Source organism: Protopterus annectens, chromosome 9.part0 (assembly GCF_019279795.1).
Source record: "Protopterus annectens isolate FY-2018-M chromosome 9.part0, PAN1.0, whole genome shotgun sequence".
Lineage (NCBI taxonomy): Eukaryota > Metazoa > Chordata > Ceratodontiformes > Protopteridae > Protopterus > Protopterus annectens.
In genome coordinates, this window is record NC_056743.1 from 702,012,489 (window position 1) to 702,034,685 (window position 22,197).

Here is a 22,197-nt window from a genome sequence, read left to right on the forward strand (position 1 = left end):
AAGTCATGCTAATTATAGTCCACATCCCACTAATGACCATAGTCATAGAGCATACCAACTGTAAATCATGCCTATGCATGAGCATGACAGTAAGAAAGGGTGTGCATGCCTGTGGAATCTGTCCATGAAAATGTTGCCCTTTCCCATGCTATTGATGATATGCATGACACTAACATAGACGGGCATTGTGCTACTTTGCTGCTCAGCAATGGATATCACATGATCTCTGGGATATGCAACTGTGCAACTCAGCTACCATTTTTGATCCTGGGTTTGACATGGCAAGTAGACATGGCCTCAGCAGGATCAGACTTTCGAAGGGCTTCCACATGGTGCAGCAGGTAGTGTTACAGCTGCTGAATAATGTTGGTATAATGCTTATAATCTTAACCTCATAGATACATACAGTTTAAGGAGTGCCTGCTGGGGAATTATGAAGGTCCCCTATATACACAGAATGCATTGCATGTACTTTTCACAGCAGTGAGTGAAGCCAGTAGCATCATCAGCTCTGGAGCGCAGTGCTAACATACATACAGTGCGCTAAGAAAGAGGTTTGGAAGAGAGAAAGAGAGACAATATTACAGACAGCAATCTGTTTTGCTGTGTTAATGTACAGAAGGCCTGGGACCTATAGGTATAAATGCTTTCTGCTGCCACAGTTATGCTGGGCTGACTAATTCGTTTTTTCCATTTTCAACAGCTCAGAAGGTTGAAGTGAGCAAGACTGTCTGCCAAAGGAAGAAAGCCAGGCTATCTAGGTGGAGGTGTTGGTGCTGTGTATTGCTGTATGTGCTTAACCTGCATACCATGGCACTAATCACTTATATATTTTTTTCACTTTTAATATTTAACCATTGCTTTGTTTGCTTATTTGTTTATTTATACATTTTTAACCATGGCAGTCCCCCAAGCCTAGCATCTTCTTTTCAGGGGAGACCCAATGTGGTATTTGTACTACTAGAGGAAGTTTGGCCAGGGCATCAGGGAATTTGCCATACTCTTTGGAGCTGCTAGATGTTGTCAGAAACAAAGAGGACTAAGGGAAGCTGTAGTCCTAGAACAGAGTTGCAAAGGACATGAGTGTCCATAACTGTTCGTGCACTTTGCTGTCTTCCTCTTCCTCTTCACCATTGCTGTTGGTTGTCAAGGTCCTTCTCTGTTAACTCCTCCAGCATCTCTTCCACTTCCACAGGTTCCATCCACATCAGTGAATACTTCCTCTCAAATGTATGTGCAGCTTTAATTCTCATTTGATGGAGGAAAATCCTACAAAGCTGCTGACAACTGCTGCCCGTGGTGTCTTGAAGCAGGAATTTACAACTGTTGGTTTCATCTCATCTATTTCCTCCTTTACTTCAGCAGTGCAGTCCATAATACTGAATGACTTTCAACATTTCTTAAGAGAAGCAGTAGGGTCCACCTCCACTGTACTGGAGATAAGGAAAATGACTTCTTGGTGTAATGAACCTTGAATTTCCGAATGATACTTTCGCACAGTGGCTAGAGGAGGGAAATGGTACTTAATATTAAAGACAACTTTTATATTTTTATTATGAGGTGTGAGTTCCATTGGCATGTTATCTGTAAGGAGCACAGACTTGAATGGAAGCTTTTTGTCCAACAGATACTTTTTAATTTTTGAAACAATGATGAAACCAATCCAGGTACAAGTCCTGGGTAACCCATGTCCTTCTGTTGATTTGCTAGTGGACACAGTTGATTTTAGTTTTTGTTTTTCAAGGTTCATGGACTTGGGGAACTATAAAGCATTGTGAGTTTCATTGTGTGGGCTTCTGCATTGTTGCATGATGTCAGTGTTATCCAAAATATAACTGACTTAAAATCTGATATGATTTTCTACTCCTGGTTAATAGGTTTGGTTTGGCACTGTCTTCTATAAAAATGGACTCATTGCCACAGATTAATTGTTCTTGCATATATCTCTCCTCTTTATTACTTCACAAAATATTGCTGGAAAAGCTCTTGTTGCTTCTTGGCTGGCAGACTCTGTCTTACCCACCACCTTTATATTTAATAAAAAATATTATACAATTCCTCCCCTAAAACGTGCACGCAGATTGGCCAGCCCAACCAGCGTGCCCGTTGTAAATCCCTCAATATACTAACGGAAAAAGGTCCGGTCGCCCGGACTTTTCCGTTACTATCAAACACTGTCTCGCTATGTTAAAAGAGTTTAACACAGCGACACAGGTTTAGAAAAACGGAGATCTCCGTTGCTTTTTAAAGCTGTCTCGCTATGTTAAACTCCTTTAACATAGCGACACAGTGTAAAAGTAACGGAGATCATTTTTTTAAAGCTGTCTGCTATATTAAATGGGTTTAACATGGCGAGACAGCTTTAAAATAAGCAACGGAGATATCCGTTGCTTATTAAACTGTCTCGCTATGTTAAACCCATTTAACATAGCGAGACAGTTTAAAAAGCAATGGAGATCGCAAGATCTCCGTTGCTTTACTGTTCGCTATGTTAAATGTGTTTAACATAGCGAGACAGTTTACAATAAGCAACGGAGATCTCCGTTGCTTATTTTAAAGCTGTCTCGCCATGTTAAACCCATTTAACATAGCGAACAGTGCTTTGCCCACAGCTCTGATGTACTGCGAGGCATGCGCAGTACATCAGAACTACGCAGAATACCAGACAGCTGCGGAAGGTCAGTAAAGAGGCATTATACAATGCCATTATTTAAGAAAAGTAATTATTTCTTTTCTTAAATAATGTCATTAATAATAGCAATAACCACTTCTGGGTGTGGGTAATGCTGTATTCCACGGTTGGCTTTGTTTGGTCCCTCAGGCTTCGCCTCGACCAAACCACGCCAACCGTGGGTAAATCCAGCATTACCCACACCCAGGCGTGGGTTATTGCCATATTATACAATTCCTCCCCTAAAACATGCATGCTGACTGGCCAGCCCAACCAGCGTGCCCGTTGTAAATCCCTCAATATACTAACGGAAAAAGGTCCAGTCGCCCGGACTTTTTCCGTTAGTATAAAACACTGTCTCGCTATGTTAAAAGAGTTTAACATAGTGACACATGTTTAAAAAAAGCAACGGAGATCTCCGTTGCTTTTTTTAAAGCTGTCTCGCTATGTTAAACTCCTTTAACATAGTGACACAGTGTAAACAACGGAGATCTTGCGATCTCCGTTGCTTTTTTTTTTTAAAGCTGTCTCGCTATATTAAATGGGTTTAACATAGTGAGACAGCTTTAAAATAAGCAACGGAGATATCCATTGCTTATTTTAAAGCTGTCTCGCTATGTTAAACCCATTTAACATAGCAAGACAGCTTTAAAAAAAAAAGCAACGGAGATCGCAAGATCTCCGTTGATTTTGTTCGCTATGTTAAATGGGTTTAACATGGCGAGACAATTTACAATAAGCAACGGAGATCTCCGTTGCTTATTTTAAAGCTATCTCGCTATGTTAAACCCATTTAACATAGCGAACAGTGCTTTGCCCACAGCTCTGATGTACTGCGAGGCATGCGCAGTACATCAGAACCGCAGAATACCAGACAGCTGCGGAAGGGCAGTAAAGAGGCATTATACAATGCCATTATTTAAGAAACGTAATTATTTCTTTTCTTAAATAATGTCATTGTATAATAGCAATAACCCACTTCTGGGTGTGGGTAATGCTGGATTTACCCACGGTTGGCTTTGTTTGGTCCCTCGGGCTTCGCCCTCGGGACCAAACCACGCCAACCGTGGGTAAATCCAGCATTACCCACACCTAGGCGTGGGTTATTGCTATAATAATTTTAAATCTTTCAGACTATCTTTTTCTGTTTGTGAATCTTTTTTCACAGTCAGACAATGTCCTTCTCCAGTTTGCTGTTCACGACTATGATATCATAGGAACTCTTTCTCCTTTTTACATATGAATATTGAATCTTCTGGAAAATATTTATTGTGTAGCCTTCAATGCAAATACCGAGGGGTGTTTCATTCTTCATTAGTGCCTTTTCATGCATAAAAGATAGCACCTTCCCACTTTTCAGTGCACTAGCCACAACACTGTCACAGCTTTTTCTTTTACATTTTTGTAAATATAGTAACCTAAGGATTTGTTAACTCTATACTTCTGAGCCATGGCTTCAAATGTTTTTTTTTCTTTTAACATGTCTACAAGTACAACTTTCTATGCCAAAGCCATTTTGTTCTTCCCTCTTTCAGGTCCAGGATCACTAGTAGAAAAAGCAGAGGTATGTTTTAGGTCCAGTATCGCACTGCATATGAGAAACAAACTACTTCACTGGACCATACAAATAGCTTCACTTCACAATCATTATACAACACATATGCAAGTGTATGCAACACCACATTAGTGACCAATAAAGAGGCAGACACACAAAGATCAAAACTGTGAAAAGGAAGTGATGACTATGTTGTTTTTTTCACATTAGAAATAATGATCACTTGGAGATTTTGGGTTGATATCACTGCAGCTGGATTCCCGAGTTAAACAAGTATGGAAAATACACACCCAGCCTTCTGTTACTTTATAGATAAGAACCATTCTTCATAATACAAACTCACTCAAAACTTGTCAACATTGTTTTACTCCATCATCTACTATGTGGTTCAGTCCTCTGCACTTGCTTAAATTCTCTTCTTATAAAAACACTTGTATAAATGTAACACAAGAGTGAGCAGATCATTACATATGGAAACTCTAAACCTAACCACTGCTTATCATTAAGACGATCAAGATGAATCAAACTGAGTCATCTATGTTACAGAGGGATGAGCGACATGGTGTCATAAGTGTCATGTCTAAAAGGACATACTGTCAGAAGAGGCATAGCTAAAATAACTTGTTGCCAGAAAGAGTTCCAGTTTCTCCAATTTAAGTCAGAGAGGCATCCTGTTGGTATTGGAGTAATATATAGGAGTGGATCATCCCTACTGCACGTATAATTCGCAAAACAGGTCAGAAAAAAATTCCACATGTTAAAACTTGCTCAAGTAATTTCTTATTTGCAAAATATGAAACTAAGCATACAGAACATTCTAAACAATATTTAACCAAGCCAATATGTCTGATATTTATAAAAAAATATTCAAATTACTATGGAAAATGTTTGAAATAAAGTCTGATTCACATAAAACAAATAAAATAAGAGGAAACGACGACATTTTTGCTAAGCACATATTTTTCGTATTAATTAAAGATAACCGAGCTATCAGAAGTGTCTGAAGTGTTTGCATGTTTGTGTAGTATTACAGTAAAGTTATTTCATAAGATACAGCCATTTCAGAGCATATTTCACAAAGTACAGTATTTTGAAGAGTTTATTGTGCATTTGAATGTTATTACAAGCTCTCATAGCACAGCTCGTTCGTACATAATTACAAGAGCCACATTTTCAGTGTGTTTGTGCATACTTTGTTGGCATGTCAGACTGATTTCGAAAACCCAGTGCACTTGTGTTTGACAATAATATTGCGGAGAACTGGAGAGTGTTTGAGCAAGTGTATGACATTTTCATACAAGCTACATTTTCTGATAAAGATGACCATACAAAGGCATTTATTCTACTTAATTCAGCTGGGTCAGAAGCCATTGAAAGGGACTGTGCATTTGTGTATGAGATTGACCTACTTTCTAATCTAGTGTCCAGTAATGTCATTACTAAGATGAAGCAGCATTTTGCAGTCTATGGTAGTCTGCACAAAGTTATTTCTAACAATGGCTCACAGTTTACAAGCCAGCAGCTCAAAAGATTTGCCCAAGAGTGGGACTTTACTCATGTCAAGAGTAGCTCAGAGTATCCACAGTCAAATGATTTGGTAGAACATGCAGTTCAAAGTGCAAAACAGTTACTAGAAAAGTCAAAATGAAACAATAGTGATGTTTTCCTGAATCTCTTGTATCTCAGAAATATTCCTCATGATAAACATCTTGGTTCACCTGGTCAGAGACATCTGTCGAGACAAACCAGAACCACATTACCAATCAGTAGTCAATTGTTGGTTCTATGTCAAGAACTCTCTCAACATAGGACTGGCAAGACCAGACAGGAGGAGAAGGCAACCACACACAATACATACCCAGTCACACATGGTACCATCACAACTTCAAATCATACACATACTCACACAAAGACATACTCGGAGGCTCTGGTCAAAAATTTACCAAAACAGCAGAGGCCACCAAAGCAGACACCCAAACAACTACCACCTCACGACCCAACATATGCAACACATAGACCACACAGTCAGAGTGTCAAACAGTCACAGCCCTTAAGGCCAAACAAAATGCCAGACACACTTGTCATTGGTGATTCCATAGTCAGACACACTGACGTCCCGCTCACCAGACTGAGTAAGGAGAAGGTCACAGTAAGCTGCCTGTCGGGCGCTAGAATCCGCCACATAATGCAAGCACTCAGGTCTCTCAACAGCAGGTACAAGTCGACTCAGTCATTGTCCACGCTGGTGTCAACGACCTGAGACGCACCTCCTTGGACTACATGAAAAGGGACGCCGAGGAGATCTCTGATTATGTAGCCCAGGCAGGTATGACCCTGACCTTGAGCAGTATCCTACCTTCACCTAGAATGATGCCACAATACAGTGATAAGATGATCAGCTTTAATAATTGGCTTAAATTCTGGTGTCATTCAAAGGGGATCCAATGTCTGTCTGCCTGGGATGACATGCTGGACAAGCCACGCTGCTTTGCAAGGGACGGCTTGCACCTGTCACCCTGGGCTTCCGGATATTGGCAAAGGCTCTTGCCACCCCATAGTGCCTTTTTAGGCAAGGCTCAAATTCTAAACCTACCACCCTAGAACACCAAAAGGAAAAAACTAAGGGTAATGCTGCTCAATGCCAGAAGTCTCAATCTCAAGATGCACGCACTGAGGCCCTTCTCAATATGGAGAACATCGATGTCTGTGCTGTGACAGAAACCTGGTTCAAGGCTCCTGAGAGCACCCCAGCACTAACAGGTTTCACCTCATATCATGCGTTCCGCCCCAAAATCCGGACAACACCAAGAAAGGAGGGGTGTCCATATTCATAAAGGACACCCACACCTCAAGGTTGGTGGCAACGCACGATGCATCTGAGACCATCCAGGTGCAATTAACCATAGGCAAGACTGCTCTGCAATTGGTAGCATGTTACAGGCCACCCTCTCAAACTCAGGAACCTCACATGGCCTTCCTGAAAACATTGGAGGATAAATGTATCTCCAAACACCATCATACTAGGTGACTTCAACTACCCTAATATAGACTGGGAACACTACTCAAGCCCGAACACTCTAACCCAAAGATTCCTGGAGTTCATAAACTCAAATGCCATGGAACAACTAGTCACCATCCCCACAAGAGGTGAAAACATACTTGATCTCATCATCACGAACATGGGATCAAAATGTTCAACACCGGAAGTATACCCCTCACTGGTGAGATCAGATCATAAACTAATCTCGCTGGAGGTCCTCATCCCGCCCCACCTGAAACAAAAAGACCACAGTGAAAAACTTCTCAAGAGGCGATTTCACACTTCTAAAACTAGTGTGGTCTCCTTTAAGGCCCCTGAGCCAGTGGTAAACATTACTCAAACCGCTGAATCACTTACAAATGCCTTCTACCAGCACCTACAGGACTGCATGGATCAAGCAATCCCAAACAAAACTAAGACTCTCTGTACCAAAGGCAAGCGTCCAGTCTGGTGGACCCCAGCCATAAACAAGCTCTACAACAAAAGGAGGAAGCTACTACAAGATAGAGCAAAATCCTTGAAAGGTAAGACACCTTTGATCATTATACGTAAAAACTAAGAGCTCTCATAAAATCATCCAAGGCAAATTTTGAGAGAAAAATCGCCAAGGACTCTAAAGACAATCATAAGGCCTTCTTTAGCTATGTTAGAAACCTAGGAGGAAACTCCCAGATATGCTCAGAATTAGTTCAAAATGATGTGAAAATTACTGAACCTACACACATTGCTAACATACTGCCTGACAGGTTCAGTGCAAACTTCTCCCCTCCCCAAAAGGAGAGATATCTATTCCAGAGGATTGTAGCCCCCAAACATCTCCAACGCCCAGGTGAGAACTGCCCTCACTAAGGCAAAAACACAGCATCCATGGGACCGATGGTGTCCCCGGCTGTGTGCTTCATGAACTCAACGAGGAATTAAACCCACAGTTAGGACAGCTGTTTAATCTTAGCCTCACCTCAGGATACGCACTCAAGGAGTGGCGACGCGACTGTGGTCCCACTTCATAAGGGCGGTGCCTCCACAGACCCTGGAAATTACCGCCCCATTAGCTTGACAAGCCTTATCTGCAAAGCCATGGAGAGGATCATAATGGAACTCATAAATAAAGACATAGGGAACTTGCAGACTTTGGATCCAACCCAGTTTGGCTTTGTCAAAGGCAGATCCTGCCTCTTAAACTTGGTTGACTTTTTCGAGACAGTCACCAAGGCCATTGATGAGGGAATGGCAGTCCATACAGCCTACCTCGACCTGGCAAAGGCCTTCAACAATACCCCACTCAGGTATCATCGAAAAACTCATCAGCTTGAATGTAAACCCATACATCACAAGATGGGTTGCAAACTGGCTAGCGACAGAACCCACAGGGTCAGAGTTGCTGGAGCCATGTCAGACTCAAAGCCTGTCACAAGTGGTGTCCCACAGGGCTCAGTCCTGGGTCCACTCTTGTTCGGCATCTACTTTTCTGAAGTACAAGCAAACACAGGAGGGTTATGGCTGACAAAGTTTGCAGATGACTGCAAACTGGGCCATAGTCGAAAACACATCTGACACAGATATCCTCCAGAAGGGCCTCACAGAAACGGATAACTGGTGCCAGAGCCATGGCCTGAAGTTAAACGCCAAAAATGCATAGTCATACCCTTCGGGAAAAACAAGGTTACCCCTAGCTACCATATAGGTGACAATCCACTGAGCACAGAAAAAGTCATCAGGGATCTGGGGACCCAAGTTGACAGTAGTCTTTCGTTTGACACTCATGTTGCTAAAGTAGTTAGGAAAACCTTGTATACCGCCCACCTGATCATGGCGGGATTCACATCTAGATCAAGGGAGGTCATCGTCCCCCTGTACTCATCACTCATTAGACCTATGATTGAGTACAATGCCCCGTTCGGAATGTATCTGACCAGACACCTGATGCAGCGTGAAAGGCCCCAAAAGTTCCTCACCAAAAGGATAAAGGGTCTCAAAAATATGTCTTATGCTGCCCGACTGAAAGAACTCCAGCTTTATTCAGTCTCATACCGCTTGCTCAGAGGTGACCTGTGCCTGACATATAAGGCCATGTCAAACCCAGATTTGATGAATATGCTTCACCTCAAAAAATCTAGATCCCTCAGAACCACAAGGGCGGGAGACTTAAACCTTGACACGGTTATAAATAGAACGTGCTGGAGGGACAGATTCATCACCCAGAGACTCCCTATGCTGTGGAACAAAATCCCGGTACATGTGAGGCAGAGCACCTCGCTGGCCTTGTTCAAGAGGAATCTTGACCAATGGATGGGAGATCGCAGATATACTCCAGGGATTACTTCAGTGTCACTGCTTGACAGAGGCACAGAAAAATGATAGGCATAGTTTTTATTCAAACTAAAGGGGTGGCGAAAGCCACATAACTATGGGCTAGGCTTATAAATGCCCTTGGGCAGATAGCCTAGTATGAACCTATGAACCTATGAACCTATGAACAACAGGTCAGTGAACAACAATCTGTTGAAGAAGCAATTAACCCAGAAGTCCTACTATGATAAGACCAGAAAACTGCTTAATGTATTACTAGAAGGAGAAATGGTAAGGAGGCAAATGCCCAAAGGTTATGATCAGATTGGAGTCATGAAGAATATTTGCTCGGAGCCGAGAACGTATATTGTGGAATCACAAGGAACAAGGAATAGAATTTAGGCAGAATTGAAAACACTTGATGCTGGTTTCCAAGCCTATACCACAGCACATAGCCTGTGAGAAAGACTCTTTATCTCAGAGTGAGTTGTCCAGTGTTTCAGTTCCAAAAGGAGTTCCAGAGAATATTCCCATTCCTGTGACAAATCCAGAAGTTCCTGATATGAGTTGCTCACCGAAGACTGCCCCTCTTGCTAACCCTAGTCCAGATTGTTATGTTACCTGATCTGGTCACATCTCCAGACCATGTTATAGATATATGGCAACTTGGACATGAACATTATGTTTGTTTCTAATGTCTATAGTAATGCATGTCTAACTCCTGTTATTTTCAACTAAAAGCAATCTTTTTAAGAGGCAGGATGTAGATCAATGTGTGTGCATGTACCTTTAAGAGGCTATCCAAAGGCTTGCACAAGTGTATAAATACTGAGCACGTGTGAGCCTGACTGCCATTTTGTAGTAAGCTGTTCAGATGTAAGCATGTATGTCTGTAAGGTCTGTCTGTTAATCAGTTTGTTTATATTTTATGATGCTGCTATCCATCCTGATGTGTTTCTGTGTAATAAAGCATCTAAACGAACTACCCCACCTGTTTGTCTTCTGTGTTAGAGAGGGATGAGTGACAGTAATCTACACCTAGACATCTCCATTCATAGGTTCATAGGCTAGTTGCCCTTGAAGGCCATTTTAAGCCTAGAGAATTTTTCCTTTTGTGTTCAAATCAACCTACCCTATTTGGTTAGAGTCTTAAAGTTAAGACAGGCTAAACCATAACTTGGATGTTATATATTTTTATAATTATATATTTTTACAATTTCATATTTCCATAAGTATTTTAACCATTATTTATATTATTAACAATTGATTATTTTAGAATTTAAATAGACAAAATATTATTGAGTTAGGTTTAAAGGCACAACATACTATTACGTCTACATAATATTAAAGGAATATGTTTTTTGTTGTTGTCTGTACTTGAATGTATACATAAGACTTTTGAGCATTTTAACAGAAGTCTATGGTTGTTTTTAAAGTTCATTATTCAATTAATTCAATTAACCACAGTTTATTAATCACCATGACAATCAATTATTCAATTGGATGAAGTATATAAAAAGCAGCTACAGTATGTGTTTTGTATTCTGATGAAGGATTACGAAAACGCTATTTTACAAAGTGAAGCATTAATGTTGTATTGCTGTTCGTATGTTGTATTGCTGTTCGTGGTGTCTGTTGGTTTTCTTCATTAAACATCTACGTTCCTCTTATTGGTGGACTCCCAGTAACTTTTTTGGATTTTGGTTAGAGACTGGCCTTACCTATCTCATGGATGATAATTATATATTACCCCTAATGAGAATAACTGGGATCATACCATAGATAATTAGTGGGGGCCCATGCATGGGATAAAACATGTAGGAGCCACATCTGTTCATTAGTAGTACAGGGGCAGTCCTGGGGTACGTTTTCTGTTTCCCATTCATTTATCTAAGCTGCGTTTGACTCTGAACAGGAATGAACTTTGTTTTATGTGGACGAGGAGTCTATTCAAGAGCAGTGATGTCCTTTGTGAGATATGTGCCCCTCCAAACCATTCTGTTGACATTGCAGAAGAGGTTTAGATACTCAGACCAAGTATTTCTGATGCCACTTGACTTGATGTGCAGTAAATCCATCTGTATTGAGTCAGAGGATGCCTTGGATGCCAGATGCAGGTCACCTCCTAGCAGTCTGTAGGATACCAAGTACAGTGACAGGGCTGTGAGTTGGTCCATGTAGGGCATGTTGATTAGGCCTTGTATCCTTTTAGTAAGGTATCTCTGTTGATGTTCCAGGTTTTGCATGGGTATGGTCTAATGACGGATGAGTATAGGGGAACAATGACATCTCTAGATCTAGACCACAATCCCTTTGTTTATAAGTGGTCTAGTATAGAAGGTATTCAGTAAATAATTTTCTACTCTGTCCTAATCAAACAACAAAAATTTTGGAGATGGCATCTAGTAGCACTTTTTATGGACAGTGTCTGAAATGTTTACCTGATTTTGTAGGCAAATGGAAAAGTAAAATGAGTTTGAAAGACTTCTTACAATCATGTACACTGAACTGGTTTTGCAAATAACTTGCACTGTTATTTCAACAGAAACTTAACTGTCTACCATTTTATAATTTCTATATTCTTCACAAACACAAATCAATGTTCTCTTCTTGGACATCTCCAGGAGACTAAATCACTTTTGACTGCAGTTTTAGCATCATCTGTATTTTTTCTACATCATCTGTATAATCTTTTTACTTCTTTTTAATTCCATCTTCTCCAAGCCCCACCTCTTCTTTTAATAGAAGCTTCTAGTTTATCCCTTTCTATTGTGTGTCTTTTCTTTACATTATCTTTCTCACCTCACTAGCTACTTCTTTTTTTACTTTTCTTAACTCCGTGCTATTTCCTTCTGTCATGTGGTTACTAATTTTTCACATATGTGCATATTATTAATATGTAGTAATTTTAGCTACCTTTGCTTTATCATAAAATGAGTTTTGGTTTGGAGTGTTTATAATGATTATTCACCTATTAAATTAGCCACTTAGCCTTAATCCCGAATCGTAGATTACTGTATATAAAAGACCCAGTCAGAAATCTAGGTTATCCAAGAATAACATAACATGAAAGAATGAATGAACGAATATGAATGGTAAATATTCCACTAACATATTTGTCTGGCATAAATCAGGCATTACATCTGCTAGACAGACAGGCATACGGATAGCTGTAGACAGATAAACAGATAAATGCATACATAGATACATACATACGCACAAACATACATAAAACACACACTGTGACTAAAGCACCAGTACAAAAATTGAAGGACAGCCTAAAATTCAAAATACTTTTCTTAGACACCATCTTATTGAGAGTATAAATCAGTGAACACTTTTTGTCCAGTACTACACCCATAGATAACCAAATACCATCCTCAAATGTATTTATTTTTTCCAGAAGACTTCATTGTATTTACAGTATAAACCATTAAACATAAATTGTTTTGAGTGGTTTATTGTTAAGGTATAGCTTTTTATGACAATTAAATATGTTAAAGGTAAAGGTATTAGGGCGGCCACGGTGGTGCAGTGGTTAGCATTGCCGCCTCACAGCAAGAGGTTCTCCGGTTCGATCCTCGGCTGGGGTGCTTTCATTGCGGAGTCTGCATGTCCTCCCTGAGGTCGCGTGGGTTTCCTCCGGGTGCTTCGGTTTCCTCCCACATCCCAAAGACATGCTGCAGGTGGATTGGACACTCTAAATTGGCCCTAGGTGTCCATGTGTGTGTGCCTTCTGTGGAAGGTTGGGCGCCGGGCTGGCAACTCGACACTGTAAAAACTCCACTGCCAATCAATGTGCGGACACAGTGATCCTCTGTGGCGACCCCTAACCGGGAAAAAGCCGGAAGAAGAAATATGTTAAAGGTATTAATTTCTCTGAACATCACTATCTGCTCTAAATGATTCCCCAATATAGTTGCTCTTATCAGAAAGTTATGTTTTCACCCAATAACGTCACGTAGATGTAGTTCAGTGGCAAGATACCCCTCAATACTTCTCACTTTCTTTATTTTTACTTTCTCCCTGATGCAGATCATGAAGGTTACGTAATTTTCCGTTCAGATTACACATTTTTTCGGAGATTAACGTGTTTTAGCATACACTACATGTACTAGCCAGACTTCATTATGCAGTTTTTGCTGATAGGATACCTCCTGCATTTACATTTTAAAACTGTCTTGTAGAGATTAGTATAGTATTATAAAGATCACATTAATAGCTACAGTAAAACTCTCTTTCAAACAGATAATTGCTGAAGAAATCTGGATGAAACAAACAAACATAATTTGTACTACAAAACTACATAAAGTCATTTTTGGCCAATAAGAAGTTGCTTTTATTCATCTGTCTGTAAAACATTAATATCTTATTTTTGGCCAGTAAAGTGTAAACTGTAGCAAGTTACAGTCAGTATAAAATAGCTTACATGGCTTTCATGTGCCTTACTAAAGTTAACAGATTAGTCTGACAACTATCACACCTAAAAAGTATGGTCAGGGTCTCAGAAAATACAGTTCTGAACAATTAACAGAATCCTATAATTTACATGCTTCATACTGAACAAAATGTAACCGCGTCATGAAAAACATTTTTTAGCAGCATACGTATCATAATAATGCAATAAAAGTGAGAATTCGACAGTACTTACAAAGGCATTCTAAGGATCCACTGACTCACAACACTGGTACTATATATAAATAAATAAACAATGTATGTATTACTTCTGGGCATGCCATATCATGGGGGGGTCACAATCTGTATGGAGGGGAAACAGATAAAAAGATTGAAAAAAAATGACATCAGTATGACAGTCCCCCTAATGGCAGTCAGGGATGTAACACATTTGAACAGAATGAGAAATATTTAAAACTATTTCAAATGTATATATATATATATATATATATATATATATATAGATAGATAGATAGATATAGATATATATATATATATATATATATATATATATATATATATATATATATATATATATATAATATTTTAGTTTCAGACTAGAGTTTACCTTTAAATTTATTTTTCTTAAGTACCCAAGACAACATCACCAGTTATTTATGAGTGAGGACTTTTGTTACAGTTGCAGTACATTTTAAGAATCTCTGAGGTAAACTTGGTGTGCTTTTAATTGGCCTCTGTCTTACCTTTTCTTGGAACTGTTTTCTTCCAGTATTCACTCATTGTCTTTCGGCATGTTGTATTTACTCTTTGTTTCATCTCTTGCAGATAGGCAGTATCATTGTTCAAGTACTTTACAATACCAAATCCATAGCTTGCTAAGGCAACAAACTTCTCAAGTCTGGGGTTATACTGAAGTAGTGGCTGCTTGTTAAAGACAAACATGAGCTGGTACTCCATGTCTTCCATGGTATCAAAAATGCAATACGAGTTAAACTGCAGCACAAAGCCCTCTGTAAACAAAACAAAATAATTTTAGAGAATTAAAAACATTGCCAAAGAGGCAAAATATTAAATTCTGAGAAGATTGTTAGATAATTTCTCACATGGATGATTTAATACATTACATTAATTCTGAATGCTTTCCTGGCAAAGGATAGTGAGCAAGAAAAAACTGGACAGCCTGAGTTATATAAATCATGATGGGCTGTTTCCATGTAGTACATTTTAACCCATACATTCATACACACATGCTCAAATGCATGATACATCTACACACACACACACACACACACACACACACACACACACACACGCAAGCTTCATTCTTAAAGCATACAATTAGTCTGGAAAGGCCACAGAGGACCTAGCATATAGAAAATACCATAAAAGTATGATGCACACCTCTAAAATGTAGTGTCTGAGAAAATAATACAAACTGTATGATGACAACAGAAAACAGATGATCTAACTTGAGCATTTTTGCTCTCAGAATATTTTGCAGTCCTCTTTCCAGGATCATGGTAAATGTTGCCCTGTGTTCCAGAACTAAGTTATTCTCCTCTTCTGGGTATCATGCTATCACTATATCTGGTTCTCTGAAGAAATTCAGTGCTTGAAATGCCAGCTTTCATATAAAGAGAAAAAAGGGGCTTGATTATTACCATTTTATCATTGTGACTTTGAGGTTGTATAGTCTTGGAAAAGTGAGAGACCTTTTCCTTAAAAGGAACAAGCCTTTTTCCTTCAGGCTTTCTGATCTCTGAGTTACAATAATTAAGATAGTGGAAGCCTGGAGAGGTGTACGAGGGTCTTACCTTCCTGGAGGAAAACACTGTTTTGTTGATTATTTGATTTTTTTTTATTGATGTTTTGATTATCATTTCTTTCGATCAAATATCAACAGTTTTTGAAAAATATTCTTTATTCATTTTGAAAACATCACAATACAAAAGCATATAGGTTCATAGGTTCATAGGTTCATACTAGGCTATCTGCCCCAGGGCATTTATAAGCCTAGCCAGAATGTGTTTGGCTTTCGCCACCCATTTTAAATTTATTTTGCTATGCCCTTTTTCGAGGTTAGTATACTGTGCCTCTGTCTAACAGTGACACAGAAGTGATACCCGGGGTAAACCTACGATCTCCCATCCACTCATCAAGATTCCTCTTGAAGAGAGTCAATGAGGGACTCTGCCTAACCTGGACTGCGATTTTATTCCAGAGTGAAGGGAGCCTCTGGGTTATGAATCTGTCCCTCCAGCATGTCCTATTTATTTCAGTGCTGAGGTTCAAGTCTCTCGAGCGCGTAGCTCGATGGGATTTGGATTTTCTGAGGTGCAGCATGTCCATTAATTCCGGGTTGGACATGGCTTTATACGTCAGGCACAGATCACCTCTGAAGAGGCGGTATGCCACTGAGTAGAGCTGGAGTTTCTTTAACCAGGCAGTATATGGCATCTGTTTGAACCCTTTGATCCTCTTGGTGAGGTACTTTTGGGGTCTTTCCAGTTGCTGCAGGTGTCTGGTAAGGTACATCCCAAAAGGGGCATTGTACTCAATTATGGGCCTGATGAGGGATGAGTAAAGAGGCATGATGACCTCCCCTGATCTAGATGTGAATCCCTTCATGATTAGGTGGGCTATATAAAATGTTTTTCTAACCACTTTGGCCACATGGTTGTCAAATGAGAGATTGCTATCAACTTGGGTCCCCAGGTCCCTAATTACGTCTTCTGTACTTAATGGATTACCACCTATGTGGTAATTTGTGAGCACTTTGTTTTTGCCAAAGGGGATGACTATACACTTTTTGGCATTTAGCTTGAGGCCATGGCTCTGGCACCAGTTGTCTGTTTCTATGAGGCCCTTTTGGAGGATGCTTGTGTCAGCTGGAGAGTCGATTATGGCGCCCAGTTTGCAGTCATCTGCGAACTTGGTCAGCCACAGTTCTTCCGTGTTGGCCTGTACCTCCGAGAAATATATACTGAACAAGAGAGGTCCCAGGACTGAGCCTTGTGGGACACCACTTGTAACTGGCTTGGAGTCTGACATGGCTCCAGCAATTCTAACCATGTGGGTTCTGTCCTTGAGCCAGTTTGCAATCCATCTAGTGACATAGGGGTTTATATTTAAGCTGGTGAGCTTATCTATAATGCCCGAGTGGGGTATTGTATTGAAGGCTTTTGCGAGGTCCAGGTAGGCTGTGTGGACCATCTTCCCCTCGTCAATGGCCTTGGTGACTGTTTCAAAGAAATCAACCAGGTTTAAGAGGCAGGATCTGCCCTTAACAAAGCCGAACTGGGTAGGATCCAGTGTCTGTAGGTCCCCAATATCTTTATTTATGAGGTCCATGATGATCCTTTCCATAGCTTTGCAGACCAAACTAATAAGGGTTATGGGGCGATAGTTTCCAGGATCCGTTGAGGCACCACCTTTATGGAGAGGGACCACTGTTGCTGTACGCCACTCTTTGGGCACATATCCTGTAGTAAGGCTGAGATTGAACAGTAGTTTTATGTTTCGTTTAGCTCTTCTTGGAGTTCATGTAGGACGCAGCCCGGGACACCGTCTGGTCCCATTGATGCTGCATTTTTTGCTTTGGAGAGGGCGGCTCTTACCTGAGCATCTGAGATGTCAGGGGGGCAGCACTCTGCTGGGATAGATATTTGCCCTTTTGTGGGGGGGGGGTTTGCGCTGAACCTGTCAGCTAGGATGTTGGCAATGTCTGTGGGTTTGGTGTATTTTTTGTCATTTTGGACTAATTCTGAGCATATCTGGGAATTACCACCCAGGTTCCTAACATAACTAAAGAAAGCCTTGTGATTATCCTTAGTGTCCTGTGCAATTTTTCTCTCAAAGCTGGCCTTAGACAATTTTATGAGTGCCCGTAGTTTTTTGCTAATACTGATCAGTGATGCCTTCCCTTTTTGGGATTTTGCTCTATCATTTAGTAGCTTCCTCCTTCTATTGTATAGTTTGTTTATGGCTGGGGTCCACCAGACAGGACATCTGCCTTTGGAGGATTGGGTCTTGGTTTTATTTGGGATTGCATGATCCATGCATTCCTGAACGTGTTCATAGAATGCATTTATAAAGGATTCTGCGGTCTGGGCCGTATTTTCCACAGGCCCGGGGGCTTTGAAGGATTCCACCTCGGTTTTGAGGAGTGTGAAATTTGCTTTAGAGAAGCTTTTCACTGTGGTTTTCTGGGCAGGGGGTGGGGTTGGGATGTGAATATCCAGTGAGATTAGTTTATGGTCTGATCTTACCAGTGAGGGATACACTTCTGGTCTGGAGCATAGAGTCCCCATGTTTGTGATGATCAGGTCCAGTATGTTTTCCCCTCTTGTGGGAGTGGTAACAAGTTGTTCCATAGCATGTGAGTTTATAAATTCTAGGAACTTTTGGGCTAGGGTGTTGGAGCTAGAGTAATGCTCCCAGTCTATGTTTGGGTAGTTGAAGTCGCACAATATAATGGTGTTTGGAGAGACCTTCATATTTTCCAGTGTTCTCAGGAAGGCCGAGTGGGGTTCCTGGGTTTGGGAGGGTGGTCTGTAGCAGGCTATAAACTGGAAGGCAGAATTTTACCCACTGTTAGTTGCACATGGATAGTCTCTGATGCTTCGTGCTTTGTCACCAACCTGGAGGTGTGGGTATCTTTGATGGATATCGATACTCCCCCTCCTTTTGTGGTTCGGTCCAAGTTTTGGGGCCGAAAAGCATGGTATGAGGTATAAACTGGTAGTGCTGGGGTGCTCTTGGGAGCCCTGAACCAGGTTTCTGTTACTGTACAGATATCGATGTTCTCCATGCTAAGGAGAGTTTCGAGTGCGTGCATCTTGAGGTTTAGACGTCTGGCGTTGAGTAGCATTACTCTTAGTTTCTTATCCCTTGTGATACCTATGGAGGTGGGTTTGTCTTTTGAGCCTTGCCTAAAAAAGGCACTATGGGTGTAGCAAGAGCCTTTGCCAATATCCAAAAGCCCAGGGGTGACAGGTGCAAGCCGTCCCTAGCGAAGCATCATGGCTTGTCGAGCATATCATCCCAAGCTGACAGGCATTGGATCCCCTTTGAATGACACCAGTACTTAAGCCGATTGTTGAAATTGATCATCTTATCTTCATATTGTGGCATCATTCTTGGTGAGGGTAAGATGCTACTCAAGGTCAGGGTCATACCGGCCTGGGCTACATGCTCAGAGAGCTCCTCAATGTCTCTTTTCATGTAGTTCAGGGAGGTACATCTCAGGTCATTCACACCAGCATGGACAATGACTGAGTCATATTTGTACTTGCCTTGGAGTGACCTGAGTGCTTGTGTTATGTGGCGGATTCTAGTGCCCGAAAGGCTGCTCACCGTGACCCTCTCCTTGTTCAGCCTGGTGAGCGGGATGTCAGTGTGCCTGACGATAGAGTTACCTATTACAAGTGTATCAGGTGTGTTGTTTAGTCTTAAGGGCTGTGACTGTTCGGTACACTGGCTTTGTGAGATATGTGTTGCATGTGTTTTGTTTTGGGGTAGTGGTTGCTTGGGTGTCTGCTTTGGAGGTCTCTGCTGCTTAGGCAGATCTTTATTTAGAGCCTCCGAGTATGTTTTTGTGTGATTATGTGTTTGGTTTGCTGTCGTGGTAGGTCTATGTGAGACTGGAATTGTAGTGAGTGTGGTTTCCTTCTCCTCCTGACTGGTTATACCAGTACTGAGTTGAGAGAGCTTAGCCTCCAGTTTGGCTATATGGTTACATCTCTCACATGTGTTGGAAGTTGTTGGGAGGAGGAGAGGGTTGTCTGTGTACATGAGGCAGTTGTAACATTGCCTCAAGATTCCCAGATTCACCAGCTGGACTGGAGAGGAGATTGACAACTGACCTTTGGACATGCTAGAATAATATTGGGAATTCCTTTATAATTGAAAACAAGGGCCAGTGGGGAGTGAGGGTGTAGTGCTTTTAATTTTTAGTGCTGACTTATATAATTGCTTTAGTGAGCAAGTACCAGGTAACTTAAGTGCAATGTGTTACAGGTAACTTAAATGCAAAAACGACAAACAGTAACTTTCTTTCAAGTGAAACAAGGAAATAAGTACAGTAAGCAATGCAGATATCACTAGTGATCCACAGAAACGTCGAGAAGCCGCATATTAGGTGGAATTAGCGTTCCAGGGAAATAACAAGCAAACAAACAACAAGCATATAAACAAAGCTAGATTCAGCAGGCCTGGATCTAGTCTATGCTACAGCAAACAAAGTGTACCAATTTCAGTAACATACAGTTCAAATATTCAGGCACTATAAACCTTTAACCAGAAATTCCCAGCTCAGAAGGGTAGAGTCCAGCCTCTTCTCCCACAAGAGTGCAGACCACGAACCTTCTTCATGTAAAATAACTGGCCTGAAGCCCAAGTGCTTAAACCAGAACTAATACACTTTAAGAATAACAGACACTGGGCTCTCAATCAGCATTTCCCAACTTAGAAGGATGAAAGCTACCTGTCCTGCCACCACAGTGCATGCCACAAACCTTCCTAATGTAAAACAACTGGTCTGAAGCCCAAGTGCTTAATCCAAAAGACTTAGAATGATAGCTACACTTTAATCAAGTTACTACCAAGCAGTAATAAATACAATTGAATACTTTAGAGAATGCCTGGATTAGTGCTCAAGTTACACAAACAAAGCTAGATCCAGTAGGCCCGAATCCAGTCTATGCCACAGCAAACAAGGCACACCAACTTCAGTAAGAAGCAGTTCAAATATGCAGGCACTATAAGCCTTTAACCAGAACTTCCCAGCTCAGAAGGGCAGAGTCCAGCCTCTCCTCCCACAAGAGTGCAGACCACGAACCCTCTTAATGTAAAATAACTGGCCTGAAAGCCCAAGTGCTTAAACCAGAATTAATACACTTTTAGAATAACAGACACTGAGCCCTCAATCAGCAGTTCCCAAATTAGAAGGATGTAAGCTACCTGTTCTGCCACTACAGTGCAGACCACAAACCCTCTCAGTGCAAAACAACTGGTCCAAAGCCCAAGTGTTTAAACCAAAAGGCTTAGAATGAGTTACACCAAGCAGTAATAAATACAATTGAGTACTTTTAAGATGATGCAAAAGTAAACTAAAGTAGGTAGAAGCACAAGTACAGTAAAAGCAGATGAATTTTTTTTTCTGAACAAGTGCTGACATCAAAGAAACAGATTTGAGTGCTGAAACTAGAAAACTGGCTAGTTATAAGGAAAAAAAAATAAGCTAGAAGGCTTCCCTCCAACACAGAAGGGCTTGGGGGCTCAGACGCCTACAAATAGTCTATACCACTTAACAGGAAAGGCAGGAAACAAGCTTAATTTTTTTTTCCCAAGATGCTCTCTGTACACAGTAGGAGTGCCTGAAATCAGAATATGATCTCACTGCACTCAGTTGAGTGAGCAAATGAGATGGGCCCAGAAGGAGTATCCAAACACAAATTTACAAGAGGGGCGGGCAGTTTCAAGGCCACTAAGATTCAAAACTTCCAGTTCAGTTAATATTCCTGCAACACAGTTAAAATCAATTTAAATACTGTATTTTTTGAAAAAAAAAAGTGCAGATAAAGGTACTTAAATTCTCTTATACGTCCAGTTGAATACAGCTAGTTCTTAGCCGGCCAAAGCTGAGGTTTTTAAGCAGAAAATATTTCACACTGTACCACTTAAATAGGCAAGGACAGGAAATCAAAGAATGTGGCTACCCCCACACCTGTAATTACTAGCAAATAATCACTTAATATTATCCAACGCTGAAACACACTAATAAATATCTCTTTTATACTACATTTAAGTAATTTGTTTCAGTTCTTATAATCACTCATCTTAAAACCATACTCTTCTTATTTAGTGCTCTCAAAGTACATAACACTACAGCATGCATACAGCTCTTTAGTACGGCATCCTCCTTTATAACTATTGTATTTACTCATAAAACTCATATCTATAGTGGTATATTATCTCATTGATCTTTTCCAAATACTAAGCAAACAAAATAGAAGCAACATATTATTTATCTGCCCCATCCTTTCATTGTTCCCCATTTATTTCATTATCTGCATATTTAAGCCAATCATATTACAACGTCTCATAGGTTCATAGGTGTTTACTAGACTAATGACCACAAGGGCCTTTTTAAGCATAGCCATGCATCCCAAATCTCTGACAAGTTCTAATACCCTTGATAAGTGTAAGCATGGGCCTGGAAGATAA

The 22,197-nt window shown here is 40.6% G+C and overlaps 1 protein-coding gene across 1 annotated transcript in view; it reads right to left on the reverse strand.

Annotated features, from left to right (window-relative positions):
* Positions 1-22,197, reverse strand: part of LOC122811467 (HLA class II histocompatibility antigen, DM beta chain-like) — a 211,668-nt gene that overhangs the window by 143,323 nt on the left and 46,148 nt on the right. The window contains exon 2 of the mRNA XM_044083322.1: positions 14,715-14,981. Coding sequence (XP_043939257.1) covers positions 14,715-14,981 — 267 coding nt within the window. The remainder of the gene's footprint in view (positions 1-14,714; positions 14,982-22,197) is intronic.